This window comes from Fukomys damarensis, unplaced genomic scaffold, assembly GCF_012274545.1.
Source record: "Fukomys damarensis isolate Sample0158 unplaced genomic scaffold, DMR_v1.0_HiC HiC_scaffold_23, whole genome shotgun sequence".
NCBI lineage: Eukaryota > Metazoa > Chordata > Mammalia > Rodentia > Bathyergidae > Fukomys > Fukomys damarensis.
Genome location: NW_022900935.1, coordinates 20,551,820 through 20,577,219, shown reverse-complemented (window position 1 = coordinate 20,577,219; position 25,400 = coordinate 20,551,820). Strand labels below are relative to the sequence as shown.

Below are 25,400 nucleotides of genomic sequence, written 5' to 3'. Positions count from 1 at the left end.
TTTTGGTTCCAGGGATTGAACTCGGGGCTTTGTGCTTGCCAGGCAGGTGGTGGAACCACTGAGCCAAATCCCTGGCCTGGAGACTCGGTTCTTATTGGGCGCTGGTCATGTGGGCACCTTCTGCCTCACAAGTACCGCAATCCCAGGCTCCCAGAAGGAAAGTAAATGTGCTGCATAAGCCGCATGGCTTGTACTCACATTGAGGCACCCTTACTAAGGAAGCAGTGGTGGGAGTGCTCATGAAACCCACTTTCTGGGTGACAGCCAAGACTCAACCTTGCAGGCAGGCCTTTCTGAGGACAGATTTCTTTCCTGTGCAAGAATACACCTATGATTGGAATTGCTAAGCCATGTGCTAACTTCACATTTAACTTGTTATTTTATTTTTTTTGCCAAACTGTTTTCCATTTCCACCAGCCACTTATGAGAGTTCCAATTTGTCCATATCCTGGCCAATACTTTCTATTGTCTATCTTTCTGAGGATGGTAATTCTACTTGGACTAATACATTTTTAAGTTAGCAATCTGAAAGCATTTAGAACCAAAAAAAATGATCTGTAGGAGCAAAACTGAGTTCTCTAACAACAATCATGCCAGTCTAACCCCTTATTTTCCTTTAAAAAAAAAGCGATTTGTCTTTTCAGTACTAGCTGTACTAGGGCAGAGTATTTTTACATTTCAGCCCTGTCTTTCACAGTATCATCATGTACAAAAATGGAGAAACGGGGGTTGTGCTAATTGTTGGGCGGATTTCTTACTTGAGGATGGATGACAGTCAGTGAGTGGTACTAGGTCTGGGAGAGACCCTCCAGCTGCCTCGGGCTTCATCTGCAGCCTGGCCATTTCCGCTTCTGTCCAGAACATGGTGGGAGACAGATGGCAGCCTGTTAAATTTGCCCATTACCCAAAACAGGTAGACACACATGTGTCTGGAAAGATCTGGTTCCAGCAAGATCCTAACAGCAGAGGATGGCAGGCAGAGTCCCATGAGATGGATGTCACTAGGGACAAATGGCAAGTCCACTGCTGCAGGATCTGATAAGAGATATAACCAGGCACATTTGCACATTGGTCTCTGCTCCTTACCGGAAAGATAGCCAAGTTCAACAAATGGATGGCAAAGCCTCGGGCACTTGGAAGAATGTCTCTGCATGTTATACAGGTCTGCAAGTTCAGAGGGTACCATGGGGGAGCACACAAGATTCTGGAGACTGTTAGTCAGCTTGCCCATTGCTAGACACAATACCCAATACCCAGGTCTCAAAGGAGAGGTTTAATTTGGCTCATGTTTTAAGGGGATTTAGTCCATGGCCTGCTGACTCTGAGATGGAAACATTATGGTAGGAGGGTGTGGTGGAGCAAAGCTGCTTAGTTCATGGCAGCTGGGAAGCACAGCAGGAGAGCTGCCGAAGAAGAAGGAAGGGGTGAGAGACCAGAGTAGATCCCAAGGTCCTGCCTCCATGACCTACCCAGACACACCCAGAGGTACGCTCTACCGATCCTTGGGTGGATCCAAAGCCAATCCAGTTGACACTCCACCCTAATGGCTTCGGGGATCTGTTGGAGGTGGTAGCCTATAGTTGTTCACCATGTCTGTTGGTATGGAAGCAGGATGAGTTGTCTCCCCTCTGGCCCCATAGGGAAAACAGAGTTGAATTGATTAAGAAGAACTTGGTGAAACTCTGTAATTGATCAGGCTTCTTGGTAAGGTGGTGAGAACTCTGTCACATTGGATATTTTAAAAGACACCACTTAATCCTGTAATATGAAACTTCCAAGGGGCAGGGGTTAGCCTGGATGACCTCTGAGGTCTTAGAACTGCCTGAGTGTTAAATCAGGGACTATATATAATGCCAGGTGCAGGTGTCACCTGCAGCATGTCACCAGTTCCAGAGTGAAAATACTACCCCTTATTTGGGTCATTATCTTCCTGTGTCCCTCACAGCATTCTCTGTCTGTCAGAGCACTTTGGTACCCACAAAGCTTCCCTGAGACATACTTGCCCCTTCCTAGTGCCTCTAAGCTCTGTTCATGTCTTACCTATGTTGTACATGGTTTACATTGAGTCTCTTGACCAAGTATTAAACTCTAAAGCCAATTTTCTTGTTTGTTCTTATATAGATTCAGAAAATATTTAATGAGCACTTACCTTGGCCTGGGTGAGTGGTAGGGCATGCAGCAGTGAGTAAGGCTGGGGTGCTGATCCTAAACTGATAACTATGGATATAACAGGCTGACAGTGGGCCACCATGGCACTGTGCACTGGGAATGTGGGGCAGGAGTCTGATTTTGGGCCTCAGGAGTGGCTAGGAAGGAGGCCTCCCTGGAAACATGTCCTTTAGCTGAACCTGAAGGAAGATGATCAGCTGGCAGGGAGGGAGAGAGTAGGGCTGGGACATGGTTGAGCTCCAGCTGCGGCCCGAGCACAGGACAGGCGCTTGCTGAGGGAGGGTGTGTTTGGATGAGGGAGGAGGACTGCCTGGCCAAGGACTCCCCATCCCCTGCTCATCCAGCGTCTGTGCTGAGTCACCTGTGACCAGTGTGGGGTGACATGTGGATTGTTCATACCTTCGGTCCCCTTCATTGATGTGGATGGCTGTGAGAATGGCTGTGTTCCAAACATCTCTACATCCCTGCAGTGACAGTTCCTTTGAGACCATGTAGATACCTATGATTCCCATAATTATCCCTGAACACCCACTTCTCTCTAAGTGGGGGATGTTTTCAGAATACAGTGTGATCCCCCTGTACCCCAGACTTCTGCTTCTTATCTCCTGTCACTTATGTTTTAGCAGCCTGCTGCTACCCTTCCACCCTGCTCCTGGCCCCCAGATGAGAGAAACCAAGCGAGGGGGCCAGTCTGCCTCAAGCGCTCATACCCGGCGATTATTTCCCGTTATTGCCAATTCAAGATAAGTAGAAAATAACAGAGGAATGGAACTGGGACTCAAAGCCAGTGCCAAGGGCCTGGAATGGGTTACCATGACATTCGCGTGTGTGTCCCATGGGAAGCCCTGTGTCAGCTGAGTGTGAGGGGAGACCTGCTTCCCTGGGAGATGAAAGAGCTGGATTTCAGCCTGGCTAGCTGTGCCACCCTGACCCCTGTCCATCCTAGAGCCTCGGTTTCTTCACCTCTGAGATAGGGAGGTGGTACTACTCTATGCTGCCACTTCGTGGAGTGTTCGGGCCTTTCCCCCATCGGGTCTGTCTGCTGGTCAGGGAGTGCAGTGGTGGTCACTGTCCATAGTGACTGGAGGAGGTGGCATCTAAGCCTGGGCACCAGGAGGAGCTGACCGTAGTGCATACAGGCGGAGCTGTCCTACAAGCTATCTTAAGAAGGGTATCCTAGGAAGAGGGCCACTGGGGCAGGAAACACAGTCCAGGAGGTAGGAGAAGTGTCTAGAAGTGGGGTGAGAAATAGAGGCAGAGATTCCAGCTGAGCATCCCTAATCCAAAATCTAAAATTCTCTAAAATCCTATACATTTTGGGCAATAGGATGCCACAAATGGAAAATTCCATACCTGGGCTCATGTGATGGGTCATAGTGGAAATGCAGGCACACTAAAAATATTGTGCAAAATTTTCTCCAGGTGTACATAAAACATAAATGAATTTCATGTTTAGATGTGGGTCGCTTTCCAAGACAACTCATTAGGTATAAGCACGAATTCTAAAATCTGGAAATAACCGTGTCTAGTCAGTCGCAAGTATTCTGGATAAGGGATACTCACTCTGTATTAGAGATCAGTTGCTCTCAAGTATGGCTCGTGAACCAGTTCACATGGGAACTTGTTAGGAAGGGGTCCTACCCCAGACCTGCTGAATCAGAAACTTGGGGGTGTGGCCGGTCACCTATCTGTTTTACCCTCCCTCTGATTCTCATGCAAACTAACCTCTGAGAAGTGATAGTACAGAAGGGGCAGGGTATAGATGAGACGCAGAGATCCAGATAGGTTCTTGGAAGACCAAGAAGAGAAGAGAGCTAGCAATTGCCAATCACTTGATGTGGGAAGAGGGTATTTCCATTATTGTCCTTCACTGAAACCTTTTTCAGCATCATGGCAAAGCGGGATTTGTTGTACGTTGCTTAAAGCAGGACCCGGGTGAGGCAGCTGAGACTCAGGGACATAGTCTCATGCCAGAGTCACAGGGATAGTGGCAAAGGTGGGACTAGAACTCAGGCCTCTCCAGTCTCAAAGTCTGACTTCTTATAGCTGACCTGGCTACTTTCCAGCCACGTGCTCCTCTGCTGTGCCTCTGCTACATGACTCTGGCTGCCTCCTCTGCCCCACTGTCAGCCCAGAGCTCACTGTTCTATCCTCCTGCAGCCTGCTCTGCAAAGGCAAGAGCAGTACACTCTTCAGTCAAATGAGGGAGACTGTGGGATAGTTGGAAGAGGAGTGACATGCCACGGCATGGGACAGAGTGAGAAGATTGTCACCTTGCACATCCATTTAGCTAAGGGAGGTAGGTGCTAGCATAAAGCTTTTTGCAAAGTAAGAACTCATACACACACTGGGTGATAGAGTCCTCAGCTACTCGTTGATGTCTACCTGTGCCAAGCCCTGTGCCGGGTGCCCTGGGGGAAACTGAGGCAAGGCAAGTGTAGTCTCTGGCCTCAAGGACCTCATGGTCCAAGCCAGATAAACAACAAATAACAGTGACCATCTGGGGTGCTAGAGAGATGGACAGGGTGGTGACAATAGTTCAGAGTGCCTCCTGTGGTCACTTTAGGGGACAGACCTAAGACTTCAGAGCTCACAGACATGGGTTCAATTTCCAGCCCTCTTGCTGACTCCTTGGGGAATCTTGGGCAGGTTGCTTCGTGTCTTTGGTTTTTTATGTACAGAATGGAGTTACCAGTCCTTGCTCAGGGGTTGTTCTCTGAGATCACAACAGGCACTCGCCTGTCAGTGAGTTGGTTTCCTCCTTGAGGGATTACTTTAGGCCAACACAAAACCGGGACAGCTGCATGGAAGAGGTGGCTTTTCGTCTGGCACCGATGGATGGCTAGAATGTAGTTTGTGCTTCTCATATCTTTTCTAAGAAGTCTCTGGACAGACTATGGATGCAGGAGTTAGTGAAAGAGAATGGCTTTCCAGGCAGCACTAACTGTCTGAGTGAAATTCAGGTGAGAGCAGGTTGCCTTCCTCAATTTAGAAAATTTGGGAAGTCATTTTCCTTTAGTAGTTTGATTTTGGTTTTTTGAGGGTATTGCTCTGCTGTCCAAGCTGGCCTCAAACTCTCAATCTTTCTGCTTCAGCTTCCCAAGTGCTGGGACTTCAGGTGTGTACCACCACGCCCAGCTTTAGGAGACCACTTTTAAAGTGTGGGTTAAATTCCTGTTGCAGAAGCCCATGTTTGCCCATCTGTGCGATGGGCGTCATCTCACCCAGGACCTCTGGCCTCTGCTCCTTCCTGCAGATGATGCGCTTTGCCTGGCAGAGCTACCGGCGCTACGCGATGGGGAGGAATGAGCTCCGCCCTCTCACCAAGGATGGCTATGAGGGCAGCATGTTTGGTGAGTAGACAGGACCCCTGTCCCTCTGGGGCTGAGTGGGATTTCACTTTCAGCTTTATTTTTCACCTCCAGAGTTCAGCCCTATTTCTCTAGGCCTGGGGATATCTCTGTCTGTTCCTCTGGGCTCTTCCTGCGCCTGAACCTTCCTAGCCGGAGGGAAACCCTGTGCTTCTCTCCAGCTGTACACATCTTCAGAGCAGAGAGTCTTGGGAATGTGGCAGGTATGGAGAGGGATGAGATTTGGTTGCAGGGAGGAGGCCGGATATCTGGAGGACACTGAAGACTTAGTATACCCTCATTCCCCCACAGCATGACTGGGAGATAATGGGAGGCATCTTCACGGCAAAACCAACACATATCCAATGGGTCTGGGTACCCGGGCTGCCGCTAGAGTCCAGGGGTATCTCTCACTGACAGCAGGACAGCACACATCAGGGTCTTAGCAGCTTATTCATGTTTAACCTGTGGCCTTTCTGGCTGCTGGCTTTGTTCCCTCCTGGCCACTGCATTCCCCCAGCCTGGAGCCCTGTGATCTCCTCTCTGGCCCTCTCTGCTCAGAGAAACTGCAGGGCTGTATCCTGGGCCTGGCTTGCATTTCAAATGGTGCCCCTTCCTCTCTGCAGGTGGCTCCCTGGAGAAGGGGCCGCGTATGCCCTGGCTGCCTCCTTGCCTGAGAGATGTGCAGTGTGTGGGTCTGGAGAGAGGAAACTTGTCCCCTGTTCCTAACCCCTGAGACACAGGCTCCTGCAGTCTGGAGCTAGAGAACCATGTCTGGGGTGAACATTTCCAGGAAAACCTTGAGGGCAAATTTACAAGGTATACAAGGAGCGGCCCCTTGTGTGTGGTCCTGCCAGGAGGATTTGTGTTATGGGAAAAATGACAGGGATCCTCCTTCTCTTCCTGACCAGTCATCGCTTTAAATATCTGGCTGTCCACTGCCCCTGGGAGGGGGTGAATTTAGGTAGCTTTGTTGATTTATTTTTCTGATTATCCTAGGAACATAAGGGGAAAAAGAACAGTATCAAAAAAAGCATAAAGCAGGCAAAAAAAAAAAAAGAAAAAAAAAAGACTTGTTTGCCTTGTAGATGTAGCCTCTTTTGACGTCTTGGCTCATTTCCTTCCAAGGTTTCCTCCTGTGTTCCCCCCTCCCCTCTGTTTAATGTTATATCATAAGTATCATTTAAGATTTTTTTATAAAGTATATTTTTAATGGTTTTAGTGATTGTGTGGATATGGTGCGCTGATTCATTTAATCTTCCTGCTAATGTTGGACAAAGGTTGTTTCCAGATTTTGCTATTACAAATAATGCATGCGTTATCACTTTATGCATAAAGTTTTATCTAGGAATAGATTCCTAGAGAGGAATTCCCAAGTCCGATGAAGAAAAGGAGACTTTTCTTTAACCTCAATATGTAGTGCATGGAGAAACAGGGCTGATGTGCAGCTTGTCGAAGTTGTTGGAGATTGTGCTATCAGTGTAAGTGGAAATGTGATGGAGAAGGCGTCCCCTCTCCTCTCGAAACAGTTTGCAAATATCCACAGAACTGGAGCTTGATGGGTAGGGGAGGCTGTCAATTTCCAGACTTGCTCAGCATGGGCACAGCTATTGCTCAGACCATCGTGGGAAACATTTCTGGGAGCTAAATCCAGTCCCATTTTGTAGAATTCCTTAGAGCCTGGGACTTAAATATAAATCTTCCATCTTCTTTCCATTCACCAAGCCAGGTGGAGCATGAGCCATCCAGAATGGTGAAAAGAACCTGGACCATGAGTCAGAAGACTTGGGTACAGATCCTCACTCTCTTCAGTCTTTTTGGGCCCCTGTTCATTCATCCTCCATACTGGGACTGCTATCATTGAGGATATAAATGAGTGGATGTGAGCATGCAAAGGGACAAGTATATATATCATTACACACTCTATTTATGATTTGTGTTATAATAAATGAAGTTGATAGTCACCCCAGTGAGTCCATGGTGGGCTCCGAGGTTCCTGGATTGTCTGTCCCCCACGAGTGGCCTTGGATAAGCCTTGAGATTACAGCAAGCAGGCAGCTAGCAGATGAGCCACCTTTGCCAGCTGGCACCTGTGAAAGAAGGGTACACAGGCACCCAGAAACTGGGCAGGGAGAGCCGCTCAGAATTTATTTACTCTCTTTCAACAAGTGCTAGGGACACAGGAGCCCCCAAAAGATAGAGTGAAATCTCTATCAACCCCACCAAGACATGTGCCCCTTCCTTGGGACCTCTTTAGAGTCTGTCCAGGTATTCTGAGAGACAAGGACAATTAAAGGTGATCATGGAAAATAATATGAACAGTCATTGGCTTGAGGTTCTTTATTTCTGGAGCCAGGCAGATCTGGGTTCAGATTTAGACTTTGCTGATTCCTGGTTGTGTGATCTTGGGCAAGTTGTTTCTCTCTGAGGCTGTTTTTCTGTAGAGTGAAGCTAATGCTAACATCAGGTCATGCCTAACACAGAGATGCTGTTAATAGGTGATAGGTGTGATTATTGTTATCACAAGTGGGTTTTGGGATGTGGAGGCTTGAGAACATACCTAGTATGCTCCATGCTAGGAACCTGGGAGAGGTTCCAGTTGGGGTGGCCCCAGAGGGGCTTTATAGCTAGATTGTCTTCACAGACAGAAAGAAATAGGTGAGCCATCCTGAACTAAGCAGCACGTCACACCACCACTTCTTTTCTGGATGAATGGGGACGGATGGGTTGTATCACTCATTCAGTGACCTCGCCCTGTGCCCATCCTGCCCTTCCCACTGAGTCAGATGCACAGGGAGACCCTGAGCCGTCTCCCCATGTGCACTGCTCAGCCTGCACCGGGATGCTGCAGCCACATCCTTGGGCCCGCCGGGCAGGCGTGAGCTCACACCAATGCCTTGCTTCTCCGAGACACATCAGAGCTGCGGCGAGTGCCGTCAGATGCCTGAGCCTGGTCCTCCGTGCGGCCATTCACCACACTGAATTCCCTCTCATGGCTGCCTCTCACCGTTCCTCAACTCTGTTCTTACTTTGAAGACAAGACCTCTTGGTGAGGCGTCTCTCAAGCCTGATTGAATGAACTGATGGTGTCTTAATCATTTCATTGACTCTGTGGCTTCCTTTTTACTCACATCCAGCTCAGCAGGCCCTGTCAGAAAATATTCTCAAGGCCCCAGTGATCACCAGCAAAGAAGGAACAGGCTGCTCTGACCTTATAGTCCAGGCCAAGGCAGACAGCCGCTTTTTTCTCCTCTGGAGAACTGGCTGGATAGGACAGTAAGTGTCTCGCTGGGTGGCAAAAAGAGCATGGATGAACCTAGGTGGTCCCAAGTTTCAGGGTGGGCAGGGCCCCTGTCCCCCAAGGCCCATGGTGATTAAGAGACTGCAGTGGGCGGGGCCCCAGCCAAGCATGGAGCAGACACTTGGTTGGGGTGCTTTTGTCACAGAAGTGAGTTTTCAGCTTGAAGAATGCATGGGAAACTGAGGGCTGGGGGAGGGACAGATAGTGGCACCACACACAATGCCATAAAGTGCATGCCGGGTATGGTGTGGCCCAGCTTTCTCACCTGTGAAAGGGGCAGATGTTAACCCCTGCTGTTAGGGTGCAGAGGAATAGGAAACAACCAGCTGCAAAGCCTGGACCCTGAGCCAGAGGGCTGGGATTTGCAGGCTGCTCTGTTGCTTAGTAGCTATGTGTGCTTGACCAACAAACTTTCTTCCTTTTTCCCTCCCGTCCCCTCTCCTCCTCTCCTCCCTCTCCTCCTTTTCCTTTCTCTGTCTCCCTCCCTCCTCCCTTCCTTCCTTCTCTCCTTCCATCCACCCTCCCCTCACCCTTCTTGTACTATGGATTGAACCCCAGGGCCTTTTCACTGAGCTACACCTGCAGCTCTTTTTTATTTTTTAAATTTTGAGACAGGGTTTTGCTAAATTTCCCAGGCCAGGCTCAAAGTTGTGATCCTCTTGCCTCAGCCTTCCAGAGTTCTGGGATTACAGCTGTGCCCAATTTGGGAACGTTTCTTAACCTTCCTGGGCCTGTTTCTTATTCTACAAACTGGAACAATAATAGTCCTTCCTTCACAGGATTCGGAGAGTGAAATGAGTGAGTGCTCGTGAAGTGCTTCTGTTCCTGCCTAGCGCGTGAGGCACTCTGCATGTGGGCCTTGCTCTGAGGGTAACCCAAGGCCCCAAGGTCGGTGCATGCTGCTCCCACCTTGACTAGGTCATGCCCACGTCCCCTGGGCCCAGGACCCCACATGAGGGCTGCACGGCTGCCCCTCTCCTGTCCCCGCTGCCCTGTCCCCCAGCCTTTGAATGCCCCATGGAGAAATCTTGGGTGGACAGCCCAGTGGTGGGCAGTGCACCTCTCACCCCTTCATTTGAACAGCTTCCTAGAACTTTTAACAGAGAACAGGCAGAGAAACGTTAGGGTTCAAGGCCAGTTAGCCTTTGACTAACAAGGGTTTGGGAATAAGTAGCAAGTGACCTTTGTCATTTAGTTTCAACCAGGCAACCTTAAAAGTACTTAACAAACACTCATCTTTCCCAGTTAGCACAGTCTGTGAGAACTACCGCCTCCCGTTCATTAATTGTAAGCTGCTGGCATTTTTATATTTGTTAAATAATAATCACGAGACTAATTATGATCCAAGAAAAGAAGCAGTTCCTGGCACCTAGTAGGCTCTCCATAAATACTGTAGAATGAATCAATTGCCTATTGCAGTCTCTGCCTGCCCTGTTTCCATTATGCTCTCTGTCCCCTCTCTGTGGCTCTTGCTATGCTCTCTGTGCCTCTCATTCCCTTCAACTGCCTTGACCTCTTGGTACAAAGTATACTTAGAATCAGCAAACAGACCCTTTAAAGTAGCAGTCCTGCGTGATCAGCAGATCTGGTTCCTGGGCATCTTCCCTGTGGAGGGTGGAGGTGCTTGATTGGCCAAAAGTAACATCCCTCTGCTCCAAGCCAGCCTCAGGGTGACCGTGAGAGCCCCAAATTGAATTCTGTCTTTGCTCACGGATCCCCGATAGAACTGCCAACTGAATACCCATTCCAAGGGATGATTTATGGCCTTGGGTGAGTTAAGAGGTAAAATGAACACAGCATGATTTTCAGATCACAGGCTGGGAATATTTGGCCTTGGCAGAGAGAAAAATCATCTTTTCCTTGTAAACAAAGCAAATAGGATGTTGAAGAAGGAATAAATCCGTGCCCCAGAATGTCACTTCTACAGTCACAGGCTGGGAATATTTGGCCTTGGCAGAGAGAAAAATCATCTTTTCCTTGTAAACAAAGCAATAGGATGTTGAAGAAGGAATAAATCCGTGCCCCAGAATGTCACTTCTACAATTGCTTTTGGGTGTGTAACTTGATAGTACCTTCTGCAGATTGTTCACACTCCTACAGACACACACACACACACACACACACTACTCTTCTTGGTTCTTTTTGTAGGAGTGAGAGTTACTATACCAGTGTGGTGATAGACTTTGCCAGCTAGTTTGTAAAAACACCTGCTTTGCCTGTTTTCTGCTCATCTCCATGATGCCTGCTCAGTTTGTTTCTAGGAGGTGACAGTTTTGACTTCAGAGATTTGCCTGGGTTCAGATTCCATTCCCAGGATTGCCAGTTGAGTGAAACTGAGCAAGTCATAAACTCCTCTGAACCTCAGATTACTCCCCTGTGAAATGTGAAGGTTGGCACACGGCAAGTCTTCACCAAACATCAGAGCCTTTTCTTCCCTGCGTGTATATACACCCATCCTGGTGTCTGCTTCTTCTCTCTGGCTGTGTAACTGAGCATTTCGACTTGTCTGGTGAAAATACCATATCCACTTTTATGAGTTTTCTCTTTTCAAAGTTTTTCTTCTGGGAAAAAAAAAGTCCATAGTTCCTGGAAAATTCAACATCAGACCATGTTGCTCGCTGATTCTGGCAGGTTGTGGCGCATGTTACTAATCCAGGATTGCAGACTGCTGTGAGGAAGAGCTTGTCATCAGCTTTACAAGTGGCGATGTTGCAGTTCCTCGGGTGGAGTGGGTCAGGCTTCAGGGCAGCCAGCAAGCCTTCCCGGCAGTCACATGTTTTGGGAGCCCTGATTGCTCCATCCACTGGCCAGATGCTGTAGAAGTGCAGAGGAAATGGATTAGAAGCACTGGACCAGCCTTTGGTACAAGGAAGATAATTGTATGAAAATATTAACCTCTGTGTAGAAGGACGAGCAGGAGCTGTGGTTGCTGCACAGAAGCTGTGACCCCATGCGGTTTCTCTAGGCCCTGAGTGACACATCTACAGTTCCTTGGCCACCTTCTGATGACCAGAACATCCCTCGGGTCACCTGGGTGATTATCAAAGCAAAATACTCCTCTCCCGCATGTCCCACTTAGTTTCCTGCTCTCATCACTGACTGGCCATTGGCATGGCACTCTCTACTAACCTCTTTCAGAGATCTTTTCTTCAAGAGATTTCTAATTAAGATGCATCTTGGCCTTTTCTTTTTCTTTAAAAGGCTTTGCACAAGCACAGAGCAGAAATTATTTCTCTAGAAAATACAGTAACAGGTTGTTGTAAAGGAAACTCAGGCAAGGAGCCTTAGGATCACGTCCCAGAGCTGGCGCCGGAAGCCTCAGGAGCGGGCGACCTCCTTTGGACCCTGTCTCTGCATAAGACAAAGGGGTCTGCATTTGGAGCCTTCTGCTGGCCCCTCTGCCCAGGACTACTAGCATGATTTCTTACTTGCTTGTTTACTCCCTCCTCCTACCCCACCCCTGATTTCTGAAAGGGTATTTTGGCTATTGATAGTTCTAGAATCTGAAATTTTAGCAACAAGTCTTGTTCCTGTCAGAAGAGGAGTGAGTCAGGGTATCTATTCCCAGAGCAAGTTGCTGGCAAAGTATGAGATGATTCATATTGAAATTGACATTCCCTCTTAGTGGCAGTGTGTTCCGCCCACTTTCCAAAGACCTTTCTTTCCTTGGAAACAAGGCTAAGCCAACAGCAACCAGCCTCCTTCTCTTCTCACCGTGCTGACGGTGAGCACTTGCCAAATTTCTCAGCAAACTCTGTGACTAATAGGTATGTGGATTCGCAGAATCTCAGATTGGCAGTGCCAATTGGATTCTTTGCAGCCATCTGGTCTGGTGCCTGGAGATAGGGAAGCAGGTGCTCAGAGGGCACTAAGACTTACTAAGGTGCCCAGACTTACTAAGGCCTGACAGCCAGGATTTCAGCCCTGGTCTTCTAACGTGACCTCCTACTTTTTTTTCATTTTAATTGTTTTTTTAATTGACTTACAATATATAAACAGTAAAATATACAAACCTTAAGTACACAACCCAATTAATTTTACATACGGATGCACTATGGCCCACCACACAGGAAAAAATGGAGAGCATTTCTGTTACCTTTGAAGGTTCCTCCTAGTGGCCCCTTGAGGGTTGCACAGAATATCATGGCTGTAGGAGTGGCCTTTCTATTCCAGCTGTGACATGACGGGCTAAGATGGTATGAAATGGAGCTTACCAGTTTGGGGACTATGCCAGGAATGGGAAGAGTATCGTCCTGGGGGTCAGGAGATAAATCCTCACTCAGTCAACCAGGATCATATTTTCCTTTTTGAGTCTCAGTTTTCTCTCCTGTAGAGGGGGGATGGTGACACCCTTTCCCAGAATTGTTACTGGTATCACAGGAAACCTTCATCTGGCAATAACTGTTTGGTGCCTTCTGTGTGCCAGACACTGTTGTAGGCAGAAGGCAAGCACAGGGAGCAAGGTAGACAATCCATGGGCCTCTCCAGCTACTGTGGAAATGGATGTGTTTCTATGAGATACAAGCTCAGACCAGGGGCTCCTTAGCTCATTCCTGAAGGGATGGTGTCCTGGGAGAGGTAGCTTCTACCCCAAGACCAAGGCATGAATGATGAAGCGTGCTGAGAGGGGGATCTCAGCACAGAAACACACATGCAGAGACTCAGTGGGGAGACTGAGCAAGACTGTGGTCTCTTTAGGTTTAAGCGATGTTCTGTGTGGTCCCCTTTGGGTCTGAAAGATGTTCAGCATAGCTGGAGTGGTTGTAGCCATGGGAAGCAGCCATCTGGGAGCATACAATTGGGGTCCTGTGAATGCAGCCCCTAGTATTCCTCCCACCCCATGCCCCAAGAACAAGGAATTGTGCCTTCTAATTGCTTTGCAGCCACCAATCTGCTCAGCAACCCAAGAAAGGCTTCCTCTCTGGGCTCCAGTTTTTCCACCATGCTGTGTGGGTGTCTGGCACATGATCTCTCAGGTTACTTCTAGGTCCTAAAATAGGTAATTGAGCCAATCTCAGTGTGCGCCTCCCTGGCTAAGAGGCTGTGGGGCGGGTGGGGAGGTCAGCGATGGAGGCAGAGGTGCTATCCAAGTCATTATGGTCCCAGGGAGAAGGGGTTGAGCCCTGGCCACCTCTTTGGTACAGGGGAGCCGGAATTCTCCTCCTACATCTCAGGGTTCCTAAGGCAGGCAGATCGGTTTCTAAGCTCTACAGAAGGCTGCTCTCCCAAGCATAACCAGTCGGCATGAGAAACATGAAGGAATCAATAGGAATTGTTGAAAAATTCTGAAAAGAGAGCCCTGAGGAGGACAAAGAGACCCGGAAGTGTGTTGTCAGCACAATTTGGTGCTAATACTCAAGTTTATTTTTCTTTTCATCAACTCTGAAAGACAGTTTGCAATTCATTGCCCTTGTTTTTTTTTTTTTTCATTCCCCCATTTTTGTTTTAATGACTAGATAACACACAATTGCATTTTCTCCCCCAGTAACTTTGAATTCTGGGAATAGACCACGAGGGATAATTGCTGTTGTCTCACCCGCCCCGCCCCCCCGCCACCCCATGGCCTCTTGGGTAGTTACAGCGGAAGAAGGGAGCTGTGGTGGCCAGGCCCTTTGCCTTCCTCTTGCCTCCAGCAGGCAGGGTGTGGTTGCACCGGTTCCCTGCTGCTCTTGAAACAGTTGCCCAGAAATGCAGCTGTGTATTGTTTTGCAACGACTGACTGACGGTACACGGGGACTTGGAGTGTGTGAGCTATTTCTATCTTTATTTCTTTCTTCTTTTTTTTTTTTGTTTTTTTTTGCAGTACCAGGGTTGGAACTCAGGACCTTGCACTTGCCAGGCAGGCATGGCGCCACTGAGCTACATCCCTGGCCCTGCTATTTCATAAATTTTCATCAATCATCAGCTTTGTACTGAGTTCCTACTGTATGCTTGGTTCAGAGCTGGGTACGGAGTGAGAAGGAAAGTATGAAAATGAGCAAACACAGGGGGCTCATGGAAGATAAGACAGGTGATACCCACCTGTGCCACCAGACAGGACATGGGAGAAAGATTGCAGGTATCTTTCTCTAGTTCCTAAGACTATTTTAGCATTTCCATCAAGCTCCCTGCATTTCACTGCCAGGAAGCCACAAAGATGGCTACATTCGAATGGAGTTATGTTATGTAGGAGGGACACTTGGGTGCGAAAGTTGCTCAGGTGGTAGATTTTGACAGATGTCACTGAAATTTCTATTATAGGTAAGTGGGTACCACGGGCCACGCTTAGGAGTCTGTGCCAGGTGGTGTTGATGCCACAGCTGGGATGGGAGGTTCAGGGGACTCACGTTTGGAGGGAAGAGGCTCTTGGGCACCTGCCACCTGCCACACACTGCCCCTTATGGCCCTGCATGGGGCAGACTTCTCCATTAGGAACAGTCCTTCTTGCCCACAAGAATGTTTTCATTTTAATTTTAACTTTAATTTCTTTTTTAACTCAGAATAAAAAAGCAAATGTGATAATGCATTCAGCTGGGACAAAATCCATCTTTATACCAGTGCAATTGTAAAAGATAATTTTTTCACGGGTGAGTAGGGCCTGCAACAACACTGCCAGGATACAGAGAAGTCATTGCTCCTGCTCTGTGTCTTTCTCACCAGGTAGGGACCTGAAATCCTGTGTCAGCTCAGTGTTGATGGAAAGGACCCTTTCCTTCTCACTGTTGCCGTGAAAGCTGGTGAATAAACCACTGACAGCTCCAGTTCTTTGTCTCCATGTAAGCCAGGCAGGAAGGGCATGGCTGCAGCTGCCTACCTGCTAGGCCAGACCCCTCCTCTGGAATTTCATTTATTCTTTATGGTTGCATTTGAAGTGGTGGTGTTATGATGAAGAAACTGAGACTCTGAGAGAAGTGATTGTCTGAGCCACTTAACTGGTAAAGAAGTGACACAGCAGGTCACACGCAGGCTTGTCTGCCTCCAAAATTGAGCTCCCTGTCTCCTGTCTTGGGGAGCAGGACTCTCCCATGTGCATCAGGCCCAGTGGAGCTTTGGGGTATCTGGAGGAGATTAGACTGAGTGGCAAAGCAAGTCATGTGGTTCTTTTGATTCAAGGAGGCTGCAGTGTCTGCTGGCACTGCTTGCCCTGGTCCTTTGTGTCCCTTTTCCTTACATTAGCTTTTAAAGCTAAAGCCAAAAGAGTTAGCTATCTTCCCCAAACCAGGGACAATAAAATCCTATATACCCAGATGAGGTCAGCATGGTCTCAGAGGATATCACCCTGGGCTGCTTGACTTTGGACAATTCACTGTGCTTCGCCTCTCTAGCACTCAGTCTCCTTGTTTACAAAGTGAACACTTTGGATGCATTTGTGCCTCTGAGCCAGGGGAACACATCAGCGCTTCCTGAAGGGCTTTGTAACATGGAGCTCCAGGCCCCATCCCAGCAAGTCTAGTTTGGTATGTCTGGGGGTGGCCCAGGAATCAGAATTGAAAGTAGACTCCACTGATGGTTCTGGGTTAGGATCCTGAAGTGATTAGCCCCCTCACTCACCCTTCCTTAGCCCAGGTAGTGTTTTGATGAGGGTGAACCCCTGCCTCTCTGTGGGTACTGAGCCTGCTGCATAGATGGAGTCCTACTTTTGGGGGGTGAAACGCCCCCAGTTCAGCAGAAAAGCAGTGGTGGCCTGGAGAACAGCCGTGTGGTGTGAGGATTGGGCATCTCCAGGGGCTTTTACACCTGTTGTCCCTGCTCTTCAAGAGGCTGAGGCCGGGAGTTCAGGGCCAGTCTGGGCAACATAATGAGACTTCATGTCTTTTGTAAAATCCTCAAAGAAGCTTATTACCACAAACAGCCCATCTCCGTGGGCAGGGCAGGGCAGAATCCTTCTTCCTGACCTTCCCGCCCAAGCTCAGTGCACCTGCAGATGCTGCCCACCACACTGGCCTGGCTGCTCACCCGCTTCATCCTCTTTGTTCCTCTTCCCTGATCAGTGGCCAAGAAAGTAGATCTGTGGCTTTGCTCTAGCTTATGCCCTGTATCTCCCAAGACTGAGCAGCAGAACAGCCTCTCTCCATCCATTCCCATATCTTCCTTCCTGCCTCCATCCCTCCAGGCCTGTGTGAGATTGGCTGGATTGTGCTTCTCTCTGAAGAAGAGCTTTGCAACAGAAACTACTGCTGGGAGGCAGACTTTGCCTCCTGTTGGCCCCTGTTCCTCAGGACCCCCACCTGCATTACCGATGCTGAGCATGGGAAGCTGAATAAGTGAAGCCATCTCTGATCCTGAGATCCGATTCCAGGGCAGCAGGGCTGCACAGCCTGGCCAGGGAGAGGAGGGAAGCAGACACGGCATCCAGGCAGGCGATGGTTGCACGGCCTTAGCGCGCTCAGCACGTGCTTGCAGCAGAGTCCCACGGGGTAGTTATTATGGCTTATATATCTAACCACTTCAATTTGGCATATGTCTCGAGGTGCTGGGTAAGCATCTTGTCAACTTCAACACAGCTGACAAAGTTATGACACTGAGAATATTTAGACTTTGCAGTTTTCCCCGACCTCCAGCTGATCCTGTTAAAATGTCTCTTCTCCTTGCAGAGAGCTGATTTGTGTCCCAAATTTTCTCATCTCAGTGGGAAGGCCCTCTTTGCCAGGTAAAATAGAAATCTGTTGTCATCCTGATACTCTGATTTAGCTTGACCCGGAAGAAGGCACGTTTCATGTCTGGTTTGTTGCTGATTTTCAAGGTTGGTTTCCTGTAGGATTAAGCAACAGAGAAGGCTGGTTGGAAGTATTTTCATGTTTAAGCTACTCTCCCAGATGCAAAACCTTTAAACAAGTGGCATTTTCCCTCTTCTTTCAGCTGCTATTCCTCATGTATCTTCTCAGCCAGAAAGTAATGAAGTTTGAACAAATCCCTTTACCTGTGTTGGAATTATCTGAGTGTGAAAATATTTTTCTACCCTTAAAATTACTCCATCGTTTTCTTTTTCAAAAAAAGTGATTGTGTTTATCCATGCCTACTCTATTCCTCCACTATAGAGAAACAAGAAATAAGAAGCAGAAAGATAAGCTCCAGAGATCCCACCACCATGTCTGTCTTCGGATACCTCCCATGCCGAGGAATATATATAAAGATGTGCTTTTACATAAATAGGCTCACAGGATAAACATTGTCTTGTGACCTGTGAGTATTTTCGGTATTCTGTGATCATCATGTCAAGCTGATACTCACCACCTGTACTGTCATGTTTAATGTCTACATTATTCTATGGTGTGGGCAGACTGTTGTTATATAATACATCATTTTGTATTTACCAAACTTTTAGGTTATTTTTTTACTGCCATACTAAGCAATGGTGAGATGAATTTCCTAATCTGGCTCATTAATCTTTATACACTTGCCTTAATGTTCTCTTAGGATACATTTTTAGAACAGGACTAGCTAACATTTTTAAGGGTTTACGACTGCTACTCTGATAAGAACTATAACTATACTATTTATTGAATCCTGTAAACTGTTCTACTCAAAAATATCCACATTTTAAAGATGAGGAAACTGAGGCACAGAGAGGTTAAGAACCTCAGTTTGAGCTGGCAAATTTCAATCAGGATTGGACACCAAGCCCATTAACCCTAGGAGCTTCTCTTGCAAAAAATTTAGCCTCCCACTGCATGTTATAAGCATGCCTGTCCCCTACTTCCTCTTCTCCATTGCTTGACTATGTGACTGGCTGGCTCGACTCCTGGCATCCTGGAGTCCCCTCACCCACATTAACAGAACAGCATGGAAGAGTAGTCAGTGTTCATGCTGCTGAAAGAACACAGCACTTTCCACCTGACCCAGCTTCCTGGCCTTCTAGAAAACTGTCACTGGGGGCTTCCCTAGGGGAGCTAGCTGTCAAGGCTGAGATGCAGCCAGGGCCAGGGAGCCTGTGTGCAGGGAGTCTGTTCTTCCTGAAGCAGGTTCCCTGCCGACTCTGGGCTCTGGCTGGGGTCAGTCCTTGCAGGCCACTCTGGGGAGAGCTGAGCATGTCTATTGCAGCTGAGGAGTCTGAGCCCTGTGAGTGTGCCAGGGAAAGAAGGTGGTGAGAGGCTGATTCCAGCCTGGGACTATGTGTAGTTTTCTTGGTAAAAATGTGGCTAGACTGGCATTTGCCTAGTAGGCCACCTATTTTAAAAGGAATCATCTGTGGACACAAGATGGTCCCTCTTCTCATGCCCCTACCTGGGCCTGGCTCTTTTGTCAGTGTCTCTGCCCTTCAGGGAGGTCCAGCTGCCTCAGAAATGTAGTTGGGGGTCAGGGTGGGGCTGGTTTCAGTGCATAGGCAGCATAAGATGAAGCAGCTGGAGCAACACAGGCTCTAGAGACCCCCATTGGCCCCTTCGAGGGAATGTCTTGATCCTGCAGAAGAGGCAGAATGGGGAGGGCTTGCCCTCCACGTGACCCAATCATCTCTTCCTGATTTATCCATAGATTGAGCTTGATGATCCAGACTCATATTCATTCAACTAATCACGCGAGTTATTTCTGCAATTTAGGTCTTCAAATAAGTGCACTTGGTTGCTGAATATGTGATCAGCCACAGATTTCTCATTCTTTAAAACCCGGGGAGCGGAAATGCCAACATAAAGCCATCAGCACAAGCCAGGGATTTCTGAAGCACTAAAATCAGGCCGCTGAAAGTGCTGGCCCCTGGACCTCCTGCCAGGCTGCACTTGGCCCATCAGTGCCCCACAGAGACCAGGTGGTGGTGGGGTTCCTCTTTAAAACCCAGGATGGTGATAATCAATACATGATCTGCTCCTATTCTTGTTACTTATCCAGAGAACCAGGTTGCTTCTGAAGTGACTGGATCTGGAGGAGAAAATGCATTGAAAGACTTTCAAAAGGGTGTAGACCAGCTGGGAAAAGCTCCTGTAGGCTTTGAGATTGGGAAAATCATCTTCTGCTCTCACTGCCCTGAATTTAGCTAAAACCTTGAACAATAACCACTTTTCCTCCTTATCATCATCATCGTCATGGGCATCACTACTGGCTGGGGCTATGGATAGGACTTACTTATTCACTGGAGGAGCCTGGTCAAACTCCTATGGATCCCCAAGGATTAGTTAGGCACTGGGATGGCAGAGATAAATGAGATGTGTGCCCTGCCCCAATACAGTATTGCTTCAGATTTTACAGGGAAGACCTACAATTAAATGCAGGTGTAGAAAACAGCTATTGAAACTTTTCCAGCCAGTGTGGACAAGAGGATGGGGGATATCTGGGGCAAGGAACTCAGCTTCCTGCTCCCATTTCCTGTTCTGGGGTGATTAAAGCCCTGTAGGGAGTCTTAAACCAGCTCCTGAAGAGCAGCCATTTATTCGTTGTCACAAGTGCTGCAAACAAAAGTGAGTCTGAGTGTGGCTGCTGCAAGATACATCCCAAAAATGGGTGGCATCTAAACTGTGGAGGGCAGCTGGAGTCTTCTGTTTTCCAGGCCAGGAATGCCAGGTCACAGCCCCTAAACTCAAGGAAGTGAAGGTGAAGGTCTCACAAGGACTGATATAGTAATTTTGGACAGGATTCCAGGGCATAGTTGGGAGAACAAATGAATTGGAACCGTAATTCAGGGCCAGGCCTCCATCATTTCAGACTTGATAGTCTCATTCTGTTCAATCTCAAAAATTTTGTTTTTTCAAAAACAAACCTAGTAGAATCATAGAATAGACCCATATTTCTTTCAAGGTGGCCCCATCGAGAGGCTAGTTAATATTCCCCAATGCTGCCAGAGTCAGAACAATCTTTGCCTGCTATCTGAGAGCTGCTTTCAGGAGCCAGTGCCTGGAACAACACGGTATTGCATCCTGCTAACTTGTTGTTTTAGTCCATTTTGTGTTGCTGTATCAAAATAGCTGAAGCTTGTTAAGAGAAAGAAAGGAAAAGAGAAAGAGGGAGAAAAGTTTATTTAGCTCATAGTTTTGGAGCTAAAAGCCCAAGCTCAGGCAGCCCCACCTGCTCAGCCTCAGGTGAGGGCCATCGTAACCTGGCAGGTGGCCCTGCACAGTGGATGACACCCACATAGTGGGAGAACATGCAGATGCAATCATGTGGCTTGAGAGGAAGCAAGAGGGAAAGAGTGGAGAAACCAGGCTCACTCTCACAGGAATTCGTCCACTCCCGGGAGACCCAACCTACTCATGGAGACCAGCATCAATCCCTTTGGGAGGCCAGGCATGACCAGTCTCCTCCCACCAGTCCCCACCTGCCAGCTCTCAGTACCACTACACTGGGGTCCAGGCTTGCAGTGCACAAACCTTTGGGAACGAACCATATCCAAACCAAAGCAGTTCATTCCCCAGACTAGAACCCTAATAAATACTTACTGTTTCTAGAAAGTGAGTCTCTGCCTGCTGCTATGAAGACTTAAAACCTGGGTTTAAATTTTGCTTTGCCTTTTATTTTTATTTGGCAAGTCACTTATCTTCCCTGGATCTGTTTCCTCATCTGGAAAATGGGTGTGGTACCATCTTACCTGATTGTAGTGAGAGTTCAACCAAGTAAGACAAGAGCACCTAGCAGTGTCCAAAGCGCTACAGAATAAATCCCTGCTTCTATCCCCACCTCCACTCATTTATGAGAGAACAAAAAACACAACAGAATACTGTATTGAGTGTCAAGGAGAGTCCTGTGTGATCCTGGGTAATTTGTCTCATCTTTTAAATGGAGAGGTTGGGTGGAAGGGTTGAAGGGAGGACAGGGGAATAGGGAAAAAATAAGAACTAAGATGGATTATGTGAAGGTGCAAATTTCCAATGATGACTGTCATTATATTGTATACCTTAAATGTACCAATAAGATAAATAAAATAAAATGGAGAGGTAGGTTCCTGACTCAGGTCAGATTTAAAGGTTTAGGATTAGAAAGATTAAGAATCATATAACATATTTTTAAAAAGTAAAACACTGGACAGGTACATATATAATCTTAGTACCTGAGGTATTGAGGAGCCCGGTCCCAAGTCAATGCCAAAGGTGCTGTCTTGGAACATATCAGAGAAAGGCCCTGCTAAGTTCTTAGCATTCGGTGCAGGCTGGGCTTTGGTCCAAGTGTTCTCCTGAGCCCAGCCCAGCAGCTATGAGAACCCACATATCCGCATGGATGAAACACAGCTGACATCTACTGTATGCGGTAATCCAAGCCCTGCTGGACTAAAATGATCCTAGGGCACCAGGCAAGGCAGGACAGAACAGGTAGAGAGTCATCCTCCCTCTGCCACACAGCACCCTGCAACAGGGAAAAGTGCTAGTCTTCCTGCCCCAAGAGGGAAGAGATCTTCCTCCTTGAGAAGTGAAGGGCAGGTGTGGAAGGCAGTGCCCATTACCTTGGGCTGTAGGTGGCATTTCCCGTTCAAGGAGAAGGAAGAGTCAGGAGTCTGATGCAGGCTATAGAGGAAATGACCAAAGACCAAGCAAACTGGTACAGTCATAACAGCAGCTCAGGCAGAGTTAGTAAGTGCTCAATAAATACCTGCAGAAGTAATGAGTGTGTCCTGTGGAAATAACAGTACTGGATCAAACTGGCATTCTGGAGGTGGATACCCAGGTGTTCCTTGTCCACCTAGCTGTCGAGCACCAAAGCTCAGACTCTTCCCCAGGGCTCTGAAGCCCTCTTTACTTGTGTTAATCAGGCACAACTGAGTTACCTTCCTGCCCTTTTGCTTACAGTAAAGTTGCCTCCCATTACAAGGGCCTGGAGTGCGGGTAGGGAAGACACGAGCATTCCAGTTGCTGTGTATCCTCATCAGTCCTTAATAACGTCAGTCTTTTTAATTTTAGCCTTTCTAAGGCTAAATTTAGTGAACACTAAATTCTCTATTGAACTTCTTGAAGTGTATCTGTTCACTCATTCTGAACTGCTGTTCCATCCCAGTCTATGATCAGCACTGGAGAGAACAGAGCCGAGTAGTCATGATCTGTTCCCCCAGTGGCATAGGTTGGACAGCTGGAATGGAAATCCTGCTCAGCAGATTCCCTGCTTTTCTAACATTGGGCAAATTAATCTTGCTGAGCCTCTGTTTCCTCATCTGTTACTTGGGGTTGGTACATCAAAGCAGCATTGCAGAGTTTAACCGTGATAATGTATGTAAAGGGCCTTCCCCACACAGGGCTCACCAGATGTTAGCTGTGACTGTTATTACTCACTCGTTTTGTCAGCTGACTGAAAAATGGTTACAGGCACCAGAGGTTTAAGAAAAATTTGTGAGAGAACTTAGTAATAGCTAACATTTATTGAACATTTACAGTGTGCCAAATGCTGTTCTAAAGGGCCTTTTATGGATTACTGGTAATATTAAAAGTCCTATCAGTTTCCATAATTTTTCACAAATTGGGAAAAGGCCATTCTGGTTTGATTTTCCAGGTCAGAACACATGATTACAATTGTGGGATACTAATGGTTTCCTAGGAACCACGAGTCTAGAATTTTAGAGGTAGCAAGTTGGGAAATCATAAGCTATCCTTTATCTTTTTATGGCTCCTCAGTGCCTTCAAGCCTTTTGTTCAGAACCCCAGTGTTGATGACTTAGTAAGGGGGAGAAACAATGGATTATTGAAAAAACAAAAAAACACAGTTTTGGTATTGTTGGGAGGGTTCTGGGTATTTCCATACCCACCGTGCTTGCACTGGCAGCTGTGGTTTTAAGAAAGGACTTGCCCTATCCTGGGCCTCAGTGTCCCCACTTGTTTAGAACACCAGACTCAGTGTCAGTTAGCTATTGCTGTGTAACAAACTAACCTGCAAGTAGGGGCTGAAAGCAAGCCCTTGTGATTTCTCATGAGCCTGTGGCTCTTGACTGCAGTTACTCATGTATGTGGTCAGTTGGCAGGTCACCCAGGGCCTGGCTGGCCTAGGATGGCCTTGGCTGGATGCCTCAGCTCCAGTCTGTGTGCATGGTACTGTTCTTCTTGGCAGAAACAGGGTGCAAAAGAATAGGGGAGGCATGCAGAACCTTTTCAGACCTATGCTCAGAACTGGCACCTGTCACCCGCTCTGAATTCTGTTGGTCAGAGCAAGTTAGTTGAGCCTAGGCACAAAGGATGAAGAGAGAGATTCTGTCTCATGACAGGAGCAGCTGCTAAGTCGTGTGGCCAAAGTCATGGGCAGAGAGAGGGGTGGAAAGCCAGGAAGAATTTCTACAATCTGCCACACTCAGATTCCTTCCCACTGTAACATCTCATAATCAAGTAGTGCTCAGGCCGGTGTGGGAGAAGGAAGTTTATTCCCATCTTCTTAGGCCAAGGCCAGGCATTCCTATCTGGATTAGGATGAATGACCAGATGCCCAATCACTGTTTGTGCTGAGCTCAGTTCCATTTGATCAAATGGACAGAACTGAAGGACATGATTTTACCCAGTAACTCGTTCTGCATATATTGAGCACGCTGTGTGCCAGGTCCTGAGCTGTGCTAGACACTTAAATCATTGTAATGCAGCCTGCAGGGGTGTTGCTGGGGCCACAAGAAGCATTCCTGAATCTGCTAGTCGCTAAGGCAGATCCCTGGGCCTCCTTTCAGACCACAGATGAATCAAGAAGCCTTAGGGTGTGACTGTCCCATTTCAACCCCATGGCCCTGGAGTTAGCCCCATCCCGACCCCTTCAGCACCAGGCATCCAGGAAGTAGAGAAGGAGAGCAAGGTGTCAAGAGCCAGTGTGTGAATGGGACTACGTGTCCTTCAGGGTATGAATGAAAAGTCTCCTGCGCTTGGAGGCCATCTCTGTGCTGTGTGCTGTGAACCAAGGCTTCCTGTTGTGCACTTGCAAACAACTGGCTTCAGAGGGAGTTAAATCAACCTTTGAGTTTCTTGCAGCCCCTCCTCAAATAGACACCCAGCTGGCATTTTTCCTTAAATACCACTCATTTTTAAAAGGGGAAAAAATGTTGGTGGCATTGAAATAGATCACGCTTTAAAATGCAGAGTAGCAGAGAGTGGGTTCAAATTATTCTCTTAATAGAGTTCTTCAGAGTGAGGAAGTGATGAGAGAACATAATCGCTTCTTTTGTCATTTGGGCAAAAATCTAAGGACTGCAACCCATTTGTCTGCAAATGTGTCTCCTTGGTACAAATTGCAGCAAGCAATCCATTCCTAGGGTAAATGGTCTTTAATTAAAGTCAGTTGTCTTGGCAGGGGGAGGTTGAGGGCAGTAAGGGGTTTGAAATATAAAATATTTTGTCTTTAAAAATAACTCGCTTCCCTGATTTTATAGCTAAGGAAAGATTTTGTTATAAGTAAAACTATCCTGGCAGTTGTTCATGGATAAGAATTTTTGCAGTAAGACCTCTGAGAAATGGAAGAATTTCTGTAACAATCTTGATGAAAATGCATCCTCAAGCATTGATTTTTGTAGCTGAAGTGCATTATGTGTTTTGCATGAGCTTTTGAAAGCTTAGATAAATGAGGTGGCTCAGAAAGCAGATAAAAAAATGGGAGGAAATTATACTGATCCAAAAGAAGATAAATGTCCACTAATTCTCAGATTAACATTTTAGACTCCTGTGTTTTTATAGGCGAATGTTTGCAATGCTGATAATGTGAGATTGGTTTACTATGTCACATACCAG

The 25,400-nt window shown here is 47.4% G+C and overlaps 1 protein-coding gene across 1 annotated transcript in view; it reads left to right on the top strand.

Annotated features, from left to right (window-relative positions):
• The window catches only part of Man1c1 (mannosidase alpha class 1C member 1), a 125,227-nt gene that overhangs the window by 49,008 nt on the left and 50,819 nt on the right, over nucleotides 1–25,400 (top strand). Inside the window, 1 exon segment of the mRNA XM_033767868.1 lies at nucleotides 5,426–5,522. Coding sequence (XP_033623759.1) covers nucleotides 5,426–5,522 — 97 coding nt within the window.